General features: G+C 42.0%; 1 protein-coding gene across 1 annotated transcript in view; it reads right to left on the reverse strand.

The window, feature by feature from the left end:
* Nucleotides 1–14,705, reverse strand: part of Nampt (nicotinamide phosphoribosyltransferase) — a 37,587-nt gene extending 22,882 nt beyond the window's left edge. The window contains exons 1-4 of the mRNA XM_052185974.1: nucleotides 14,551–14,705; nucleotides 5,093–5,249; nucleotides 2,238–2,341; nucleotides 217–345 (exon numbers count right to left, since the gene is read on the reverse strand). Of these exons, the coding sequence (XP_052041934.1) occupies nucleotides 217–345; nucleotides 2,238–2,341; nucleotides 5,093–5,249; nucleotides 14,551–14,607 (447 nt within the window). The 5' untranslated portion in view covers nucleotides 14,608–14,705. The remainder of the gene's footprint in view (nucleotides 1–216; nucleotides 346–2,237; nucleotides 2,342–5,092; nucleotides 5,250–14,550) is intronic.
* Between the last annotated feature and the right edge of the window lie 5,946 nt (nucleotides 14,706–20,651).

Genomic DNA, 20,651 nt, shown 5'->3' on the forward strand with positions numbered 1-20,651 from the left:
GAACCTAAAAGTATCATTTAGTGATAAGGAAGCTGTAACAGGAGTTACCTGTAGATCACACAGCTTTACCAGTAGTAGCAACCTCACCAGATTTCTAGTTCAATGATCTCTTATCTTCAGTCACACACAGAAAAACAACAACCAAACCAAGCCAAACCAACCCAACCCCCCCACCCCCCAGAAAAATTCTGGAAAAAAAGCAGAAGCCCTACTGACCTCAATCCAGTTGGTGAGCCAGTAGCACTCTGGGTCTGTGTTTTCCACGGTGAACAGCACGTTCCCCCTGGGGATGACAGAGCCCTCGGGGACAGCCTTTACTTCAATTGGGAGATGACCATCGTATTTCTGTCGGGAGGCAACAGTACTTTCATTCATTGAACAGGTGATACTAAGTTGCCTGTTGTTTTGAGTTGTTTTTACACTTTATGGAAACTAAATTTTGGCACTGCAGAAGGTATAGATATTGTTAAGTCATTAGCAATAATCTACTTAGTGTATCCTGCAGCTTCTAAAGTAAGTTAAAATGATTAACAACTTAGGCACTAATCCAGCTCTTTAAATTCATGCTGTTTCTGCTAAGAACACCTACCATTTACAATCAACATGGATCAAACAGCATTTCCTCCGACTTGTTCAGAAAAGCGAGAGTAAGTTCATTCTAACATACTCTAAAAATATCCTACAAAACAACTTGCTTGACATAGGCCCTTCCCATAGATGAGAGAAGGAAAGGCTACAGAGAACACACAGAGAAGAAGAAGTTATTAACTATATAAGAATTTTAAGTAAACTTATCTGTTATCTGGCAGTAGACTTGTTAAACCACAAAGACCCTGACATTCAATGCTTAAGTCTAAGTTATAGCCCCCATAACCTCATGTACTTGAATACTTGGTTCCTAATGGTGGAACTGTTTGGGAAGGATCAGGAGGTGCCTTGTTGGAGGTGTGTCACAGGTGGGATGGGCATTTTTCTCTGCCTTGTGGAGAAGGATGTAAGTAAGCTCTCAGCTTCTGTTCCATCAGTTCCCTGCTATGATGGTCACACACACAACTTTTGAAACTGTATGTCACAATAAACTCATATAAGTTGTCTTGGTCATGGTGTCTTACTTAGCACAGCAACAGAAACCTACCTAGGCCAGTGGCCCCCCTCGCATCCTTTCTCAAGCTGAAAGCTACAGTTAACCCTTGTGTAGAAGGCAAGTTTTTAGAAAATCCTAAGAGTTTATGCGATTCAAGGCACAACATTTAAATGAGAAAAAAATATTTCCAATGAAAAACACTGGAGACATGATGATGTAGCAGAAGGCTGCTTACATATCCTGGTTTGATCTCAAACTCATCTACAAGACCTTGGGGAGTCACTTAACAGTTCTAGACCTGACTGTAAACTGGGTCAGACCAGATTATGTCTAGTGAACCCTAAGATTTCCTACATACATAATTAATACTGGCCACCAGAACTGGCCACTCTTCACTGCATGCTATCTTCACAGAGACTCTCCCAGGAGGGAGTGATGGCAAACACACATTAGCTCAGCTGGCATGCTTAGCAATATGCTATGGCTCTGACTTTATCAAAGAACCACAGGCACCTCACTTTAGCATAAAACTCTTATTACTATAGGCCTGAAAACTACAAGTATTTCTAATACTATGGGTTTGCTATGCTGTACAGCATATTCTAATTTTAGTGTAGTGTAGTGTAGAGAAAACACTAGACTAAGACTTGGTCTTATAATTTAATTCCTGGTACCTGGAAGTTCAGGACATTATAGTAAAGCAAAGCATAAGCATCAACTCCAAGGAGCCACATCAAACAAGTCTGACTACTTGGTGAGAGGCAGTTCCCAGAATTATGTTGTAATAAATTTACAGCATCTATTCTGAAACTGCCAAGTAACCATTCTCTTTAAGAATTACTAGTCTATTCCCATTTCTAAGGTATGTTTTCCAGAAATGTATTAAATTATCTTTCAAAAAAAAGGAGTTATTTATAATTTAAGTCACATAGCATATTACTTAGGTCTACTGTAAACTACTGGTTAGTGATTCACACTACAGGAGAGAACCAAATGCTACATACAGATTTTTGCTAAGTATATCTAAAAATAACCATTATATTGAGATCATCAACAAAAAGCTTTAGTTATAGCTGAATTTTCTATTCAAATTCCATGGCCAAGAAATTTTGAATTAAACCAAAACCAGAGAAGCACTGACAGACATTTTTACCTCAAGGATGTAGTTCCATCCTCTTTCATTAAAGACATCATCTTGGAAATGTTCTCTGTATACTTCTTTGGCCTCCTGGATTTTCTCTTTGGTCACTACTTTACCTGCAAGCACACAAAGGTCGTGTCTCCGTTATGAATGCTGAGTCACCACAGCAATGTTTTCAGCTCTCTCACCCAGTTCATGACTGAAAGGTGTGGGGAGGAGGAACCAACTCCATCAGGTCAAGAGCAGAAGCAGAAAAGGAACTTGTACTTCCAGGAGTTTACCCTAAGAATAAACTTTAATCTACTTTACAAGCACAGGAGCAGCCAAGCGTAGGGACTGAGGCTCATAAATGAGGTACTCGGGAAGCCAAGGCAGGAGAATCATGAGTTTTGAAGCCAGCCTGGGTTACATGGTGAGACTCTGTCTTGAAAAACTAAAACAAACAAGCAAGCGGAGAGCAGAAAACGGTTTACATAGTATCAAAACAAAATAAACAATGCTTTTAGAGATCTTAAATGTAAGAAAAGCAACAGCTTTTATTTTCCAGGTGAACTTTCTTCAGAGATGTCTCTGGGGCTGGGAAATCAGTAATTTTCACAATTAGTAAGTTTCTACCCACTCTCATTTTTATCTAGCTTCTCCTTCTGTACATCGAGGGTGGGGTACAATACCTGCTTACAGGATGGCGAGAAGAAATACATCGTTTAAGATACACAGCTATTTGTAACATACAGACCCAGAGCAAGTTCTTAAAGTACAGATAGCAATGGGAAACTAAATGGTAGGTAGGTGGTTTTAGATTTGACAACAGTAAAACCTTCTGAATGTACAGGCATTGAAGTTAATTCAAAACCAAACACAATAAATTCAAGGTACTTTTTGGCAGTGTTCACCTGTATTAGATCATGCAGCTTCATCCCATGGGGTCTGAACACACATGTGCACTTTGCTGTCACATCACACAGTGTCAACAAATGCTGCCTAAGATATTGCTCAGCTCTGAAACTAACTGCAGTATTTTTACTGTATACACAATATTCTCTGCTCTTACAGAAACACAATGGTTTAAGCACAGAAAATAGACTTCTACCAGTGTTTTCCTCCTGCCTCTCCTAAGTATGTAGTTTAAGCAAGTGTAGGTCTGTACTGTGTTGTGTTAGTGTTTGATTTTAAAACTGCTGTTTAAGTTGTTGATCTGAGTTTCATAAAAAATTCTTCTTTGCATTTGGCTTGTGATTAGACAGAACTCCCATCAATTTATGAAATGACCTTAAACACACTTCTGACATTTGTACTATATATCTATATGAAGTGGCAGTCTTAGCACTGATGATTAGAAAATCAAACTATTAGCTTTAAAATATGTTGAAGATTCTCTATATTCTTCAGTTTCAAGTATCCAGCTAAAATTTAATTCTTTAGGTAAAAATAAGCAAAGGTACATTAATGTTTAGTCATTAATAAAAGGTAACATTAGATGTATTATGAAGTTCTTTGTTTTTTTAAATCAGCTAATGTTTACTTTGTATATCTGTTTTATATACTTATATATTCAGGACTGTGTAAACATTTCTTGGGTTAAGAAGGAATTGCCAATGGCAGTCGTTTAAGAAGCAGTACTCTAGAAGGCAACGAATGGAGCACGTGTGCATGCAGAGTAGGCAATCAAGGTAGCACGTGTGCAGTTGTGTGCAATGTAGACAATCAATGCAGCACAAGTATGAATACTATTTATATATAATAACTTACAAAGTTACAGAACTGAATACAAATTTGCAATCTATCTTTAGAAACAAATATAAACTCCTTAAGTAAGTATAAACTATTTAAAATACCCTGTGAATTCTTTTTCGTATAGTAGAACTTTTACTTCTAGCTGGGTTTCCAGTAATGCAGCATGTCTGACCTATCTGACCTTAAAATAACAATCATTTGCAGAAAAATTAAACCCAATCTATACTCAATTGAAATTATTTTGTTTCAGAAATTTCTAGATGTATAAGGTCTTTGGATCTGATTCTCTGCCTAGAAACTCCATTACACAATACGCTGTAAATGGCCTCTACAAACAAACAACCCACCCCTGAAAATTACCCGGGGTGGGGGGTGGATTTTTGTTTTAAAATGCATTTAGAAATAAACCCACTATTATAAACAGTTTTGAAAAATGAAAGTTTAGGGTATATCTGAAGCAATCAATATAAAAATATTCTAGTTAAACCTACTATAATTCAAAATGAGTTTCTGGATTACTAGTAAATCCCTTAATGAATAATAAATAGCTCTTAGTGAATGGTTAAGTCTACGAGTAAACAAGAATGACCTAGAAATATTACTGACTGCCTTAAACTTACTTTGGAAATGTATGTTTCAGAAAACCTTTCTCCATCTTAAAACACCACACACACACACACACACACACACACACACACACACACACACACACACTTTCCAAATTCTAAAATTTAATGCATTTAAATTAACAGACCAAAAATATTTTATAAAATAAGTTAAGTGTGATGATAGCTCAACACTATAATGTTAACATTTAGGAGGCTGAGGCAGGAGACTGATGTGAATTTTAGGACAGCCTGAGCTACTTATCAAATTTAAGGCCAGCCTAGGCTACAGAGTAAGGTGCAATAGTAATAATAATGATAATGATAATAATAGCAGCAAGCCAAACAAACAAACAAACCCAGCCAGAACCAAACCTTCCAACACAACACCTAAAGTGCTAATCAAATGTAATTAAATATCAAAATTAAATTACTCAAAAAGTTACTTCAAATAATAGAACATAGCAATATAGAAAAATATGAAGTTACATAAAAGCAGTGTTTTAAATGGACTGGGAAAAGCAATACCTTTTAAGTACTTATTAAGAATGTACTGCAACCCATAAAATACTGTTTCCTCGTATTTCACCTTCCTTACTTTGGAGTTTTCTGTCTTCTTTTCACGGCATTCAAAGTACGAATAAACTTTGCTTGTGTTGGGTGGGTATTGTTTATAATGAGTAACCTATATAAAGAAAAATACTTTCATTAGGAAACACTAAGAGTAGAATTAAAGCACAACAGACAAGCCTTCAAATTATTTCCAAATCAGAAACAGTTCCCCCACTACACTTGCCACTGGTCAACCTCTTACCCTGGAGACACATAGCTAGATACAAGCTTATCACCGAAGACCTTTTAAAGATAGATACCTTATCTACAGTCAAACAAGCACTGAGATTACAGGAAGTGGGTTTAAAACCCTTCTAGTGGAAAGGACCTCACCTGGTCTTAGAGTGCAGCCTTTCTTGCAGTCTGAGGTACACAGACCATATCAAAGGGACCAGGGCAGCCAACACACACAGGCTGTGCACTTGTTTTCGATCAAATGCTTGAGACTGGGGGCACTTCAGGTTTGGGGCTTTGAAATACTTGACTGTACTTGTATTTGGGGGTAAGACCTGCCTACATGAAAAATGCTTTTCATTTCTGTGTGCATGTGTATGTGGTGGGTGTGCATGTGCATGCAGGTGTGTGGAGGCCAGAGGTGCCTTCGGGCCTTCCTTGGGTCTTCCTCAGTCACTCACCGCCTTACTTTTATGACAGATCAAACCTTGAGCTCATCAAGTCAGCTGCACCAGCTGGCCAGCACGCCCTCAGTCTCCTTTCTCTGCTTTGCCAGCACTGGCCTTGCAAGCGGGTGCCAACATGCCTGGCTTCTCATGTCAGGTGTTGGAGATCAAACTCAGGCTCTCAGGCTTGTGCAACGAGCACTTTACTGACTGCGCCATCTTCCTGGCTGCCATATTCTGACTGTGACTTGTTTTATGAGGTCAAGTTTGGAATTTTGCTCCTGGACATCCATGTTCAAGAGGTTTGAGTTTTGGATCAAGAATGTCCAACCTATACAATTACTATGTAGTGTGTCAAGTCAATGTCTCCTCGTGACCCACCTCTTTATGCACCAAAGATGCTCTTGACTGCCACAATGTTCTACAGAAACCTGGATTAAAGCAACAGTAGCAGCAAGAATTATGAAAAGCAAATAGGAAGCTCGTTTTAGGAGTCGCTGAGATGGCTCAGTAGATAAAGGTACTTGCTGTTAATAATTCTGATGACCTAAGTTCGATCCCTGGAACACGTGTGGTAGGTGAGAACAGATTCCTGCTGGTCATTCTCTGACCCCCACATGAGCACCAGAGCACACATGTCCCTACACATACATAAATATAAAATGTAGTAAAACATCTAAAAACAAACGAGAACCTCCCATTTTGTTATTTCTCAAATTGCTTTTGAACATTAAGTTTCTATATGATCTTAACCCTTATTAGTTTAAAAACATGAAAGCCTCCTACTAACAGCTTCTATTCTATGAATTTGGTAAAGGCCGCTGTTAGAAACTTAACTTCCATCAGAAGAAAAGTCATTCACTAGACTGTCAATTAACTGTATAAATAAGTCATTTATCTGTAAATGTACAAAGTTCCTGACAAACAGCTAGAGTAGTACGTGTCTGCACAGTGGTAAGACTAGAAACAGGAACATTAACAGTTCAGTAAGGTATAGGGTAAGTCACAGCCACGGCAGACCAAGCTTCATGGGTGAACACAGTTCACACCAAATTCCCTGCTGAGCTGTGGTTCCAGGTTTAGGAAAGCCAGTGTTTCTTTGGCTGCACAATCTCAATCTCAGTGAATCTCGACTCTATTCTAAAGAATCATTCTAGCTCAGCATTAGTCCTCTAAAATAAATGCATTTTCACTGTGATTTCGGAACAACCATCATCTGTGTGTCCTCCCCAGCGAGGCATGCTGGCATACAAAGGTGTGTGTGGGGGTGTGGGGGGGTGGGGGGGTGGTGGGGTAAATCTTTACAGTAGCTTGGACTTTGAGAGCCTGGGTCCTGCAGCTCCTTTTTGTTTAGGCACAGCTCCATTTGATAGGCACAGCAGAAAACCATAATAAAAGGCACAGGAGCCCATGGCCTGATACTGATGTCAGTTTAAGGAAAGCTACAAAAACTAAGAGAGAAAGCTCAAACAGAACCACAGTAATTAAACCCATTAACCTACCACAATGCAAGCCAACCAACCAAACAAACGAAAAGCCCAAGGTAAGTCTATTTATAAATGACATTTCGGTTAAGAGTTAAGCTCACTAGGGGAAAAGATGACCCACACTTAAAATATACCCGAGATATACGTAAACCACAATATCCTCCAAGCTACAACCTTGTAACTAGGTACTGATGTAGAAGAAAAGGAAAAACGAAATGAAGGTCTGGATCACATGGTACATGCTTTATAAAACTCAGGGTCACAGCAGTATTCCACAGCATCTACCCTGACCTGAGTCCATATACTCAACAGTGTATCTACCTCCTACCAGATGTTATAATTTGTAAGGCAGGCTGGGGGATGGGCCAGTGGGCAAACACGAGGACCATGTGCAAGCAAGTGGTGGCCCAACTGCAATCCCATCATTGGGATGCAGACAGGATCCACAGAACAGACTGGCTAGCTGGGCTGACCAGACTGTGAGCTCTAGGTTCAAGGGAGACCCCACTTCAATGTTATTTTGGAGAGCAACTGAGGAAGATACCAGACATTAATCTCTGGCCACCATACATGTTCATACACCATGTGTGTACAAACTGAATATTCCAGAAGCATGCAAACACGTACACACATGCCACATACATAAAAATATACAAGGCAAATTAATTGATTTTTTTTTTTTTTTGCTAAGTCAAGAGACAAAAGTTGAATGGAAATATCACTAACTTATTTAGCTCCACCAGGGTCTAAAAGTATAATAAAACTTCCCATCATAGTTACACTTCTGTAAAACAACTAAAGTTCTTAATTTTTTTTTTTTAAAAAAAGATACTTATTTTATGTGTAAGAGTGTTACCACATTCATGCAGTTCCTGAGGAGGCCAGAAGAGGGCATCCGCCCAGAGGGTCGAGTCACCACGTGCATGCTGGGAACTCCTTTCCAAGAGCAGCCAGGGCTCTTAACTGCTGAGCCATGTCTTCACCCACAAGTATTTAATTTTTAAAACTTTCTTTAGGATACTTTTTTATAGTGCTTTACAACCCACTTTTGCCTAAATATATAGAATGTTTCCTATGTTCAAAAAGATAGCATCATTTCAGAGTTGCATAGGCTATTGAAGTAGAAATGACTCATATTTTACAATCTTAAGAGAAAATTTAAAGTTTAGCGAATAAGGTTAGGAATTTAAAATGCCTATGCAAATTGACAGGTAATTAACTACGAAAGAAAACCATTAACCTATGAACACGCGACACGCTGTTATTAGAATAATATAGTGATGATTAGATCTAGTTATATGGGAATACACAATGGTTGACATGGTTGACGGGTACTATTTTTTAAAAGCGGAGTTTCTCAGTAAATATTACTCCAAGAATACAGTCGACAGGGAGCAACTCCAGCTTTACTAGTTTGCTGCCTTCTTTACCTTCAGCTAAAGTGATCAGTGAACTTCATCACACACAGGGTATGACTTAACTAGTCAGTTCACCCACAAACACATAACCGGTTTGTTCCATGTGCCAGGGCTCACGGTTTCAGAGGCTGAGGGGAGGAAGGAAAATAGGCCGACATAGTCCTAGTTTTTACAGTGCTAATGAGAAGGGTGAGAGAAAAACAATACGCAGACAAAATAACTCCAGATTAAGATGGATGCTATGAAAAATTGAGGACAGAAGGAACCTGGCAATTATCTTTAAGGGGACCTAGGGAGATTTTTTTCCAAGGTGGTGAATGTGAACAAGACTCAAATGGCAAGACAGGAAACTCTTTGGCCTAAGGAACAGTACAGAATAATGGCCAGTGTTGTTGGTCCTTGGAACTGGTCAGGTCGGTATAGGTAAGAGATCACACACAGGCACAGGTGCTGAGGAGGAGCTCCCATTGTGTATTAAATGCAACAGGAGCCACTGACTTAAGCTGGGGTAAATGTAACCTGATTCACACATTTTTTACTGCTGGGAATTGAATCTAGGCTCTTACTTACATATGGTCAGAATGTGTTCCAACCCTGAGCTACAACTCTTAGCCCCGCCTCACAATGTCCCGGGCTGGGGGCTGGGGGAAGAGAGACAGCACAGCTGGAAACATGTGCCATACATATCAATCTTGCAGACAGAAGGAGAAATATGGATTTCAGGATGCTCAGAGCAGAGTCAGGAACTAAGAAGTTACTGCCCACAATTAAGTCAGATAAGGAAAAGACCTACCCAGTATTTCTGGAGGTAAAGAAGGGTTGGAACTGATGCGGAGAACAACAGACATAACAGATACCCCCTAAAGTTTGGCTTGAGCAACTGGGTTAACAATGGTGCCATTTAAACCAGGAGTAGTGGCACACGCCTGAAATGCCAGCACTCAAGTAAGGCAGAAAGGTTGCCTTGAGCTGGAAGGCTAGCCTGGGCTACCTAGTGAGTAGCACACCAACCACAGGTCTGTAGCAAATCCTACTGCAGTTTCTTCTCAAAGAAAGGGTTCATGTATTAAGTCAATGAAGACTATGAGAGGGATAAGTGGGAAAATCAACAGCTCAGTCTTCAATATAAAGCAATACTAATCAGTTTCATGAGCTCAGAATTAGGTGTATGAAATGGAAGATCTTGATTCCTATTAATTTTTGCACTGCCTTGATTTCTATTGCTAGATAAATTGATTCTATGAGAAATACAAAATTCTTAGGCAATTCCTAGGCAATCTTACTCTTAATTGTTCCCTGAACTGGCAGAGCCCTCCTGTGGCTAACAGCTCTGTTAAGAACACAGGAGCCTGTGAATATAACCTTTAACAGAACTTCATTGCATCTGCTTTCCTGATGAAAAGGTAAGCCCAGAGCCTGGAGCGATGGCTCAGCGATTAACGGCACGATTTCAGTTCCTAGCACCCACCTGTAATTCCAATTCCAGGGAATCTAGAGGCACCTGGCACACATGGTAAACAGGCATGCATGGAGGCAACATATCCACACGGTTTTGTTTTTTCTTAAAAAAAAAAAAAGCCCCACAACGCTTCTAGAAAGATTAGGTGCTAGACAATAACTTTCAATGCCTAGAATAAAAAGGTTTTAGCTCCATGTTTTAACAGGAAGAGTTTTCTCCAATGTGGGTTGTTAGCCAAGCAACTTCATGAAGACATTCCATTCCCTAGGCTTTCTAGCCTTGCCCCACTATGATTCAGGATTGAGGATAAAGGCATAGTTAAGGTAAGCAGAATCCTCCTGGTGGAAGGTGGTAGTTTGAATAAGAATGGCCCCCCCATAGGCTCTCCTATTTAAATGCTTGCTCATGGGGAGTGGTACTATTAGGACACTGGCCTTGTTGGAGTAGGTGGTCTTACAGGAGGAAATGTGTTCACTGTGGGTGCTGGGATTTGAATCTCCATTGCTTAAGCTACACCCAGTGTGACACAGTCTCCTTTTGCTGCCTTGGGATGAAGATGTAGAACTCTCAGCTCATCCAGCATGTCTGCCTGTGTTGCCATGCTTCCCGCCATGATGATAAAGGACTGAACATCTGAACTACAAGCCACAACAATTAAATGTTTTCTGAGAGTTGCCACAGTCACAGTGTGTCTTCACAACAATAGAACACTGACTAAGACAGGGAGTTAGGTGTAATTTTCCCTGCGTGCTCCTTTAAGGTGTTCCAAAGGTTGGCCTGAGATAGTGTCTCAAGATCTTTCCTTCTAAACTGATACCAAATCACCAAAGGCAACTGGTACTTGCCCACTTTCCCAGCATTTTTAACTGGTAAGGAATAATCAAGAGCCAAAGTTTAAAATACCAAGGGCTAATATATTCAAGGCCACAGACTAAGTCACATGGGCAATACCTCCAGCATCAGAATGGGCTCTACTATCCCCATCCTGGCTGACCTCTGCCTTACTACGCCTAATGAGTAAAACAAAACAGAACAGTAAAACTTATCTGCTTTCCAGGAGTTTCTAAAGTTGGTGAGGCCCTGGAAATTTGCTGCCACAGACAATAATCTGTTGCTCCTTAGCTCTGAAGCACCAACTGCTTGCAGGAGCTGGTGCTCTCCTTCCAGGGCGTGGTTCCTTTACCTCATGTTGGCAGCCTCACTGTCTTATCTCGATTGTCCAAGTTTTCCCTACAACTTATAAAATTTACTTAAGGAAATACCTATGTAAGCAAGGGTGGCCTCCTATCTCTACTTTCTCATGCTAGGATTCCAGAGGTATGTCAATGACTGTTACATTCCTGTCTTTAAGGACATGAGAAAAAACAAACAAACAAACCCCCGCTGAGTCCTAGCAGGGCCCCTGCTCACTGCTAAGTGCTGACGCCATGGGTCCACGTTCCCAAGCCACCTAAGAGGCGATTACAAAAAAATGGGAACCAGTGAGAGGAAAAGATTGGAAGTTCCAGTCAGAACTAACCTGGTCATACGATTCTCATCTCTCCAAATCTCTTCTGCAATAACTCTCAACTTCCTGTGTTCCTTAGCCATTGGAGAACACAATGTCTGACGGCTTCATCGCTACAAGGAAGTTAGGCAGCTCTTGGAAGCGTCCCTAAAACCAACCTTTCTCCACTCTGGACTGGAATACACTGTTGCTCCCCTCTGGGTTCCTTCACTACATGTTTGCGCAGGATAGCAAGAGAGCCGAGCTCTACATCGCTGGCCTAGGAAGCCCCTGAGAAGGAAGCAAGTTCCCTGGCCGCACACTTCTCAGTGCTGTGATGAGACCTGAACACTTCTGAAGGACTACTTTTGTGTATTCTGTCTTCTCCAGCCACAGCACAATGACAGTGTCTTCTGCTAATCTGCTAGAGATAAAATTTTGAAAAAATGTTAAAACTATTCTCTGCTGTAGGCGTTTATTAAGAAAAAAGGTATACAGTTTTGTGGAATCCAAAAGAAAATCATCTTTGACTGCTTTTGATTATTTGGAAACTGATTATCCCAGAGGTAAGCTAAAAAGAAAAACCATGCCTCCTTTACAGGAAAGTCCCAAAAGCAATCCGACCACCAACTGCAATGGTTGGCGTGCGTGCATGGCTCCTGCCCATTTGCCCTAGCTGGGTTAGTGCAATGTCACTAAAGCTGGGTAGGAAATGTGCCCTAAGCGATTCTGAAAATATAAATGATTGAAGACATAAAAGCAGGCCCTTTTTATTTGGAAAATGAACTCAAGATGAAACTGAAGAGCTGCATTTGCCTGTGTTCTCAGCTCCTTATTACACATAATGAAATACGAGATCCCAGAAATGGAAGTGTGTTTCAAATGCTCCTCCACTAGCCCTGAATGTCCTGCCCTCTTTTAAGGACACTGTGAAAATGTATCCCACATGTTGCTATATGCTTGGCCACCACCTTCACTGCTCAGTGTAGTTTAGGAAACGTTTTTTCCCTTTAATCTGAGAAGAAATCTCTTCATCAGCCAGCCACTCTCCTAAACAGCCACGAATTTTTGAGATCTGATAAGAACATATAATAAAAGAATTTTTCACTGTAATCTCGTGTTTAGCATTCTTGCTACCTTTCTACCTAGGATTAAAAAGACAAAAAGTAAAGGATAAATACTTTATATTAGCCCGATGAGGAATAAAATTTATTATATGCAAATCAAATTCATGCAGATAAGCAGGACTTGCTAGGACACTGGAAAGCTTTAAGGTCACTTATTAACTAGAAGCATCTCCAAAACACCACTGCAACCTGCTGCTACAGCGGCTTCACATTTGGTATTCACAATGGCTGAAGGAGCAACTGCTTTCTTTTTGATAAACCTTGTAGCGGATCCAGCTGCTCGCCTGGACCTCACAGAAGCCTGCCTCTCTGGTTTCTGAGTTTAGGGATTAAAATAAAGATGTGCCCTTCTAAGCCTGGCCTTTTATGTCTGTTTATATTTCCCCCCATTTACATTCAATCATTTATATGTCGTAATACAGTAAAATATCTAAAAATTATTTGGGGGGTATTTACTTATATTTTACTTTTACAAAATGAGACTTTTCTGAAATCACTAAGAATACCCCCCCCAAAAAACGCCTCAACTGAACTAAATCAAACAGAGATTTTAGAGCTTCCAGTACCACGACAGAAATGGTAATGACCTTGCAAAAGGTGATTTCCACTTTAATTCCAAAACTCAGAAGGCAGATGCAGAAAGATCTCTGAGATCTACAAAGCAAGTTCTAGGACAGCCAAGGCTGTTACACAGAAACTCTCCCTCGAAAAACTAAGATGAAATAAAATTAAATTCCATGTGAAAGACCACCTGTTGATAAATCTTGGCTCTTTTAAAATGAAAACTTACCTGCCTAGAACAGTTAACAACAACAACAACAAAAATGGACAAACTAGTATGTAAGCAAACTAGAACTCAGAAACATTCAGATTACAGGGTTAAAAAAGTAAAAAGCAAAGAACCAAAATAAAAACACGAGAGTACTACGCCTAACTCGCTACACTCTAAACCATCACGATATTCAAGTAAATACTAAACTTGAAAGCTAAAATCTAATCTGTTCTAGTGATGGTACTACTAGACATTTTACCTTTTAAGCGTCTTGGCTAACAAACTTAGCTTAAGATGAGTGCAGTTCATGTCACATAGTTGGGAAGGAGTGCATTTCTTCATCACTCCTCTCATGGCTAAGGTGCATTTCAAATGGTATTAGTCCAAGAGTCAACTCAATAGGCACCTTAAAGCAATGTGCCATTTTACTCTCCCCACAAGTTCTCCCGGGTTAAAACTCCAGTTCCTTTACCTCTTGGTGTTTCACTTTCCATTTCACAGAAATCACGTAGTGATCCTGAAAAGCCAGAGCACACTGGCCTCTGCAACCAGGGGCCAGGCACGTGAGTGCTCCCTAGGTGCAAGGGAGTTCGAAATGCAACCCCACAGAGTGGGACGGCTGAATCAGACCCCGCTCCCGGGGCCGGGTTTATCCTCCGCGCTGGGACCACTAGCTGGGTGAGGGGCACACCGCCAGGACCTCTCCCCGAGCTCCCCAGGGCAGGACCGTGCCTGCCGTGCCAGGGGCTGTTACCTAACTAGCCCGATCGTCCCGTGGTCTCCTCCGGTCCACCCTAGCCAAGAGCCAAGGCCGCCGGCGGCTACGGTAGCTGCAGCGTGCGCCCATCCCGCCGAGCCTCCGGCCGCGCCCCCGCCGCGGCGCAGGCCCCGCCTCCGGCCCGCGCCTCCATCCTTCAGCCACCGCGTTGCGGCTCCTCCACCTGCCCCATCCAGCCGCCCTAGCTCCCGCCGCCCCCGGCCCTGAGATCCCCATCGCAACTCCACCTTGTACGAGTCGGTGGCCAGCAGGATGTTGAACTCGGCTTCTGCCGCAGCATTCATCTCGGGCCGGAGCGGAGGCGCCGCGCCACGAGCTGCCCGGCGCGGCTGCGAGCAAAGAGAAAAATGGGCTTCGCTGCGCTCCGTTGCTTAAGTCACCGCTCGCTCGCAGGGGGGCGGGAGAGCAGGGAACGGAGCGCGGGGAGGGGCCGGGAGGGCGGGCAGGTCCGTGACGCGCGGCAGCGGAGGCTAGCGCGCTACCCAGCCCGGCGCGCTCCGGCGGCTTTCCCGGCGGCTCCGCACCCCGCCCATCCCGGGGACAAGGGGCGGGGCATGGCTGCGCGTGCGCAACGTAGGGGCAGGGGGGGGCGGAAAATGAGGAGGACGTGAGGCACGCGCTCTGCCTCAGCGGCGCCCGCCCCGGGCCTAAAGCCGATGGTCACCCCAGCGCGTGACCTGGGCGCCTGCCTCTGAGGGGCGTGGTTTGCTGCATGGGCGTGGCTTGGGCGTTCCCAGCCTCGCCCCTCCTGCCGTGAGCCTCTTTGCCCGCCCCAACCCGGACCTTCCTCTTGTCCTACCCAGTCCCTGCTCGTCCTGAGAGTCTTGTTGGAGTCACGCCACCAGCTAAGGCCAAGGAGCCACCCACTGTCGTCTCTCCGTTCCCTCACGCGCTGAATTACCTTTGTCTTCCGCTTGGACTATGGTTGGAATCTTTGGTCCCCATCCGTCTTGTCGATCCTGATCCTCTAGATTTTCTTTTAAAATCACAAGAGCTGTTTCGGTCTGAGTTCCCCTGGTGCGTGGACTTGCTTTTCTCCTTGCTCTGTCTGCAGCCGAGTTCTTTGATCCTTTGAAGGCTGTTTTACTTTTCCTGGAGAAAAGCCTAAACAGTCTTAGGGGAAGGTTAAATTCAACCCTCTCAGACAATGTAGGGATGAGACCAAATTGAATATCATATTGTTGGGAAGTAAAAGGCATCCAGCCAAGTCTTAGACAGTGGATCTGTTTTTTTTTTCTTTAAATCATTAAATAGTGGAGAAAGAGCTAGTAACTTCCCAAATTAGCGAAATGACGTCTAATGACGTCATCCAATATCCCTGAGCCAGTCCTGTTCAGTTTTCACATACATAGTTGCGAAATTTGTTTTGCATTAAACTAAAATTCCCTTTGTATGTTTAGTAGCATTTAAGAATTCTAAGATTTAGGTTATGTTTTTTTGTTGTTGTTTTTATAGAATACAAGTAGCAGGGGGAAATTGGTATAACTAAACTGGCACAGACTGCATCAAGTTAGTAGCTTCTATTTGCCTTTTATTTCCCAACAATATTATATTCAGTTTTCTCCAGGAAAAGACAAACAGCTTTCAAAGGATCAAAGCGCTCAGCTACAGAGTCCATTCATCTACTATTTTAGACTGTTTTATGCAGAAAAAATTAAGATTCTAATTACAAAGTAGTCTTTGTTTACGATAGCATTTTTAAAAACAAATTTTGATTTTGCAATCTTTGAGGTTTTTCCTTGTATAAAAATAAAAAATGTAAAAATGCTAACATTGAAAGCATACTGACACTGCTAGATAATTTCAAGAACAGTGTTTGCAGAAGTATTAGTGGCTCAGTCCACAGTGATCTTGAGAGGAAAAGGTGCCGATTGAAGTTGTTAGAGTTTGGATCATAAATGTCCCTACCCCCAAAGGCCTATATGCTAGCATGGACTGATGAGTGGGGAGCAGATCAACCTTTACGAGTTGGGATCCGAGTAGAGTTAGTTCCATAATTGAGGAGATGGGGGATGTTGGAAGACTTACTCCCTTCTCTTTCTCTTCAGATGAGATGTGCCATTGCCACCACAAGCCCAGGGCAGCAGGGCAGAGCAACTGTGAACTGAAACTGAGCCAGAATCAACCTTTTCCTCCAGAGTTGATTTGATGAGGCATTTTGTCGCCATGATGAAAGCTCACTAACATAGAAATCATGTTACCAATCGAAACCCGCATTGCCAAAGGCAGAATCTGCCATGTTCTTGCACAATTATATATTTAAACCAGGCTGGTTTTGAATCTGGGTTTAGAACTGTGATAGGAAATTATTACCAGATATAAAACCAGGTTGAAATAATGTCTACCAAAAGATAACTCGAGAGAAGAATTTAGTTGGCACTGTTAGTAGCGTGCCAAAGATATAACAAACTGTTTATCGTGGATTACCACATCACAAATAATAAATACCCAGATTCAAGTAGGTCCTGTCCACTTTATCAGAGCTCTGGATCAGTCTGTCCGTCTATAGGTCAATCACATAGAAGAGATTGGGAATCAGGATCTTACTACAATCAAAGTGGGTGATGATGAGTTCTTCTTGTTTTTCAATCAACCTGTGGTATACTTTTGTATTTCAAGATATTCCAACCTACGGTGATTTCACTTCATTAAACCAACAAAACAGTGGAGAAAGATGTGTAGAGCTGTCCCATCTCCAACCCCTGACAATGGTGCTCTCCTCTCTCTCCACCATCTCCAGCTTCATCACTTAGCAACAACTCTCATAGAGGCAGATAGACAACAGGACCTTCGTGAATATAGCTTAGAGCTTTCCCTTATTTAAGTTGCTAAGGTTCCAGGGTAACAGTTTTGGACTCATGTCTTTGGTAGAGATTTCAAGGCAGCCTGAGGTTGACGCTGTTGCATGGTTATCAGTAACCACACTTATGCAGATCTGTAATGAGAGAGAGCAAGCAGGGCAAAAAGAAGCACAAAATGGACGGTTTGAGAGCTGGGTGTGGTCGTGCTCGTCCTTAATCCAAACACTCAGGAGGCAGAAGCAGGCAGACCTCTGAGTTTGAGGCCAGACTAGTATATAAAGTGAGTTCCAAGACAGCCAGAGCTACATAGAGAAACCCTGCCTGGGGAGGAGAGGTGGGGAACCGTTGGAAGAGGAAAGGAGCAAGAAGAAATGTAATATTTGAATCATGGTTTATTCTGAGTTTGGGAGAAACAGAGTAAACCAAATGGTGCCCTCAGGGGGAAAGACCCTGTGCCCAGCAATTCCTGCAGTTTGTGAGAAGGCCTAAAGAATTACCTGGTTCAAAAAAGCTTCAGCAAATCAAAAGTTAGGCAAATGTATTCCAGGGAGGGGTTCAGGTTCCATCCTGAACAGGCAGAGGAATTTGGCAGCATCAGTTGCATGGTCCTGGTTTTTGTCTTGAAGGATGTAGGAGTAAAGGGGATGTGGGATCTTCCGAGGTTAAGAGGTTAAGGAGAGCTGCTGAGTCCAGATGTGTGGCCAGGGAATCCTTGTTGTGTTAGAGATTCCACAATATTGGAAATGTCAGATATCTTAGTTAGGGTTCTACTGCTGTAAACAGACACCATAACTAAGATAAGACTTATAAAGGACAACATTTACTTGGGGCGGGCTTACAGGTTCAGAGGTTCAGTCCGTTATCATCAAGGCTGGAACATGGCAGCATCCAGGCAGGCCTGGTGCAGGAGGAGCTGAGAGTCCTCTATCTTCATCTGAAGGCTGCTAGCAGAATGCTGGCTTTCAGGCAGCTGGGATGAGATCTTAAAGCCCACATCCACAGTGACGCACCTACTCCAACAGGGCCACACCTACTTCAACAGGGCCATACCTTCTGATAGTGCTGCTCCTGGGCTAAGCATATACAAACCATTACACTAGACTAGTAGGATATTTGACAAGGAGACCTGCAGACAGGGAGTAGAAATAGCCCAAAAGAGAAGGGCAGTGCAGTCAGCAAAGCTGGAAGGGAAGAGTCTTTTCAGGCCATTGACATGAGATGTGGAGCTACAGGATTTGCCCTGCTGGGTTTTTGTGGTGCTCAGTTCCAGTATTTCCTCACTCTCCTTTTTTTGAAATGGTAATGTATATTCTGTGCCATTGAATGTTGGAAGTACAGAATTTGCCTTGAGATTGCCCTGAGTCTCAAAACACACTTTGGACTTTTAACTGTATTGAATCTTTGGATTATGGGGACCTCTGAAGTTGGACTAAATATATTTTGCATTTTAATATAGAGAAGAATATTGTGGTTTGAATGAGAACGGCCTGTCTAAGTTAGGATTTCATTGCTGGGAAAAGACACCATGACCAAGGCAACATTTATAAAGGACAACAATTTAACTGGGGCTGGCCTACAGTTTCAGAGGCTAAGTCCATTATCATCGTGGTGGAAAGCATGACAGCATGCAGGTAGAATGGAGTGTGCTGGAGGAGCTGAGAGTTCTACATTTTGATCAGAAGGCAGTGAGGAGGAAGTCAGAGCACTAGGAGCCTTCAAAGCCTGCCTACAAAGTAACACACCATAGGCTCACTAGGCCACATCTACTCCAACAAGGCCACACCTCCTAATAGTGCAACCTCTCATGAGCAAGTATACTCAAACCTTTCCAGCCTCCATAGGTCCATAGTTCCCTAGTTGATGGAACTGTGTGGGAAATTAGGAGGTATAGCCTTGTTGGAGAAGGTACCACTGGGGGTGGGCTTTGAGGTTTCAAAAGCCCATGTTGTGTCCATGAGCTCTTTTTGACTTGTACTTGTTATAAGCTCTCAGCTATTGCTCCAGTGACATTCCTGCCTGCCTCCTGCCATGCACCCCACCGTGATGGGGTGTTCTAGCCTTCTGGAACTGTGATCTCTCAATTAAAAGCTTTCTTTTATAAGTTTTCTTGGTCATGGCATTTTGTCACTACAATAATAAAGTAGCTAATGCAACAGGAACACATGTAGTCCAGCTAAAATGTTTAGGCTCATCTTTAAAGGAAAGGTAAGCATGAACACATTGCAATGTTATATGGGGTTCAGTTGTCATATAAGTTACTTATAAATTTTGCCAATAGCTACTGGTCTAAGATTCTAAAGTCCAAATCAAATGCTGAGACAATGAGCCTGTTAGGATTATTAGAGGATACCAAGTTATTTTTAATTTAGTATTTTCCTGAGTGAGGTATGTTCGTCACTTATGCTATGGCAGATGCATGTTAGTGGTATCTAGAGGGACATTCTTAATTTCAATAATTATTTTAAGGGATATTAGAAAAAATATAGCTTGCGCATAGACTCTGGTTTTCTTTAGGAGTTTTTACTCCTAAAGAAATGAATGAATCGAAATGAAGGACACTCAGATGGCAAGACATATTTTCTTTGATGTTCCCTAGCTTATATTTGACATATGAAGGATATTCTTGCAGAAACTGAACATGACAGATTACATGTTATAGGAATACTATATGAGAGTTTAGAACAGGTGAAAAACATGGTGCAAGAAAGCAGATTAATGGCTGCACAGGCTGAGGTGAAGGGATTCTACACTAGATTCTGTACTAAAATTTGTGAATCAGAAAGTCTAAGTCTAAAACTTAACTAAGAACACCTTCCATTTTGAAATGATTCTGAATTCTAACTCCTCTTGTCCTGGGGTTTTATGTATTCATTTTCATGTCTCATTGTTTCTAACTTAGTTTGCACGATTAGGCAATGAATACCATTTTGCCCTGGGCATATAAAAGATATTTTTGAATATTTATAATATCCTAATACCAAAAGAGTGAATATCCCTGCTGTTTAATAGATATTAGGATAACAAGAAACTAATCCTAATATGGAATATGGCCAACCCTAAAGGAACATGTCCGCACCTCTCACAGACAGTACACTATACACTGAAGTACTAAGAGCTTCAGAAGCAGACCTTCCGTTCACTTGAACTCTTTTACTTAGCAGCTATAAAGTAGTAGGTGTCTGCAGTAGAGAGAGACAGAATCAGTGATAGCTCAGGAACCCTAGCAAGCTCAGCATTTGATTGTAAGATTAACATAAAATTGCATAAAATTCTCTGCAGGAACAACTTCTGAAGAACGATTAAGGCCTGGATAATGTTCATTTAATCAGTTTCTATGTTCTCTACTTTTCCAGATAAAAGAGTTCCCACCAGTGAAACCATAAACCTCAGTAGTCTGCTTCCTGATCACTGAAATCTTGCTTTGTGTCTCACTCATCCCCTATCTCTGTACACTGGCTCTGGCCCTCAAGGCCTTTGCCCCAGACCCCGATTTGCCCCATCTGACTTGCTATTTATTCTTACCACAT

This window comes from Apodemus sylvaticus, chromosome 6, assembly GCF_947179515.1.
Source record: "Apodemus sylvaticus chromosome 6, mApoSyl1.1, whole genome shotgun sequence".
Taxonomy (NCBI): domain Eukaryota; kingdom Metazoa; phylum Chordata; class Mammalia; order Rodentia; family Muridae; genus Apodemus; species Apodemus sylvaticus.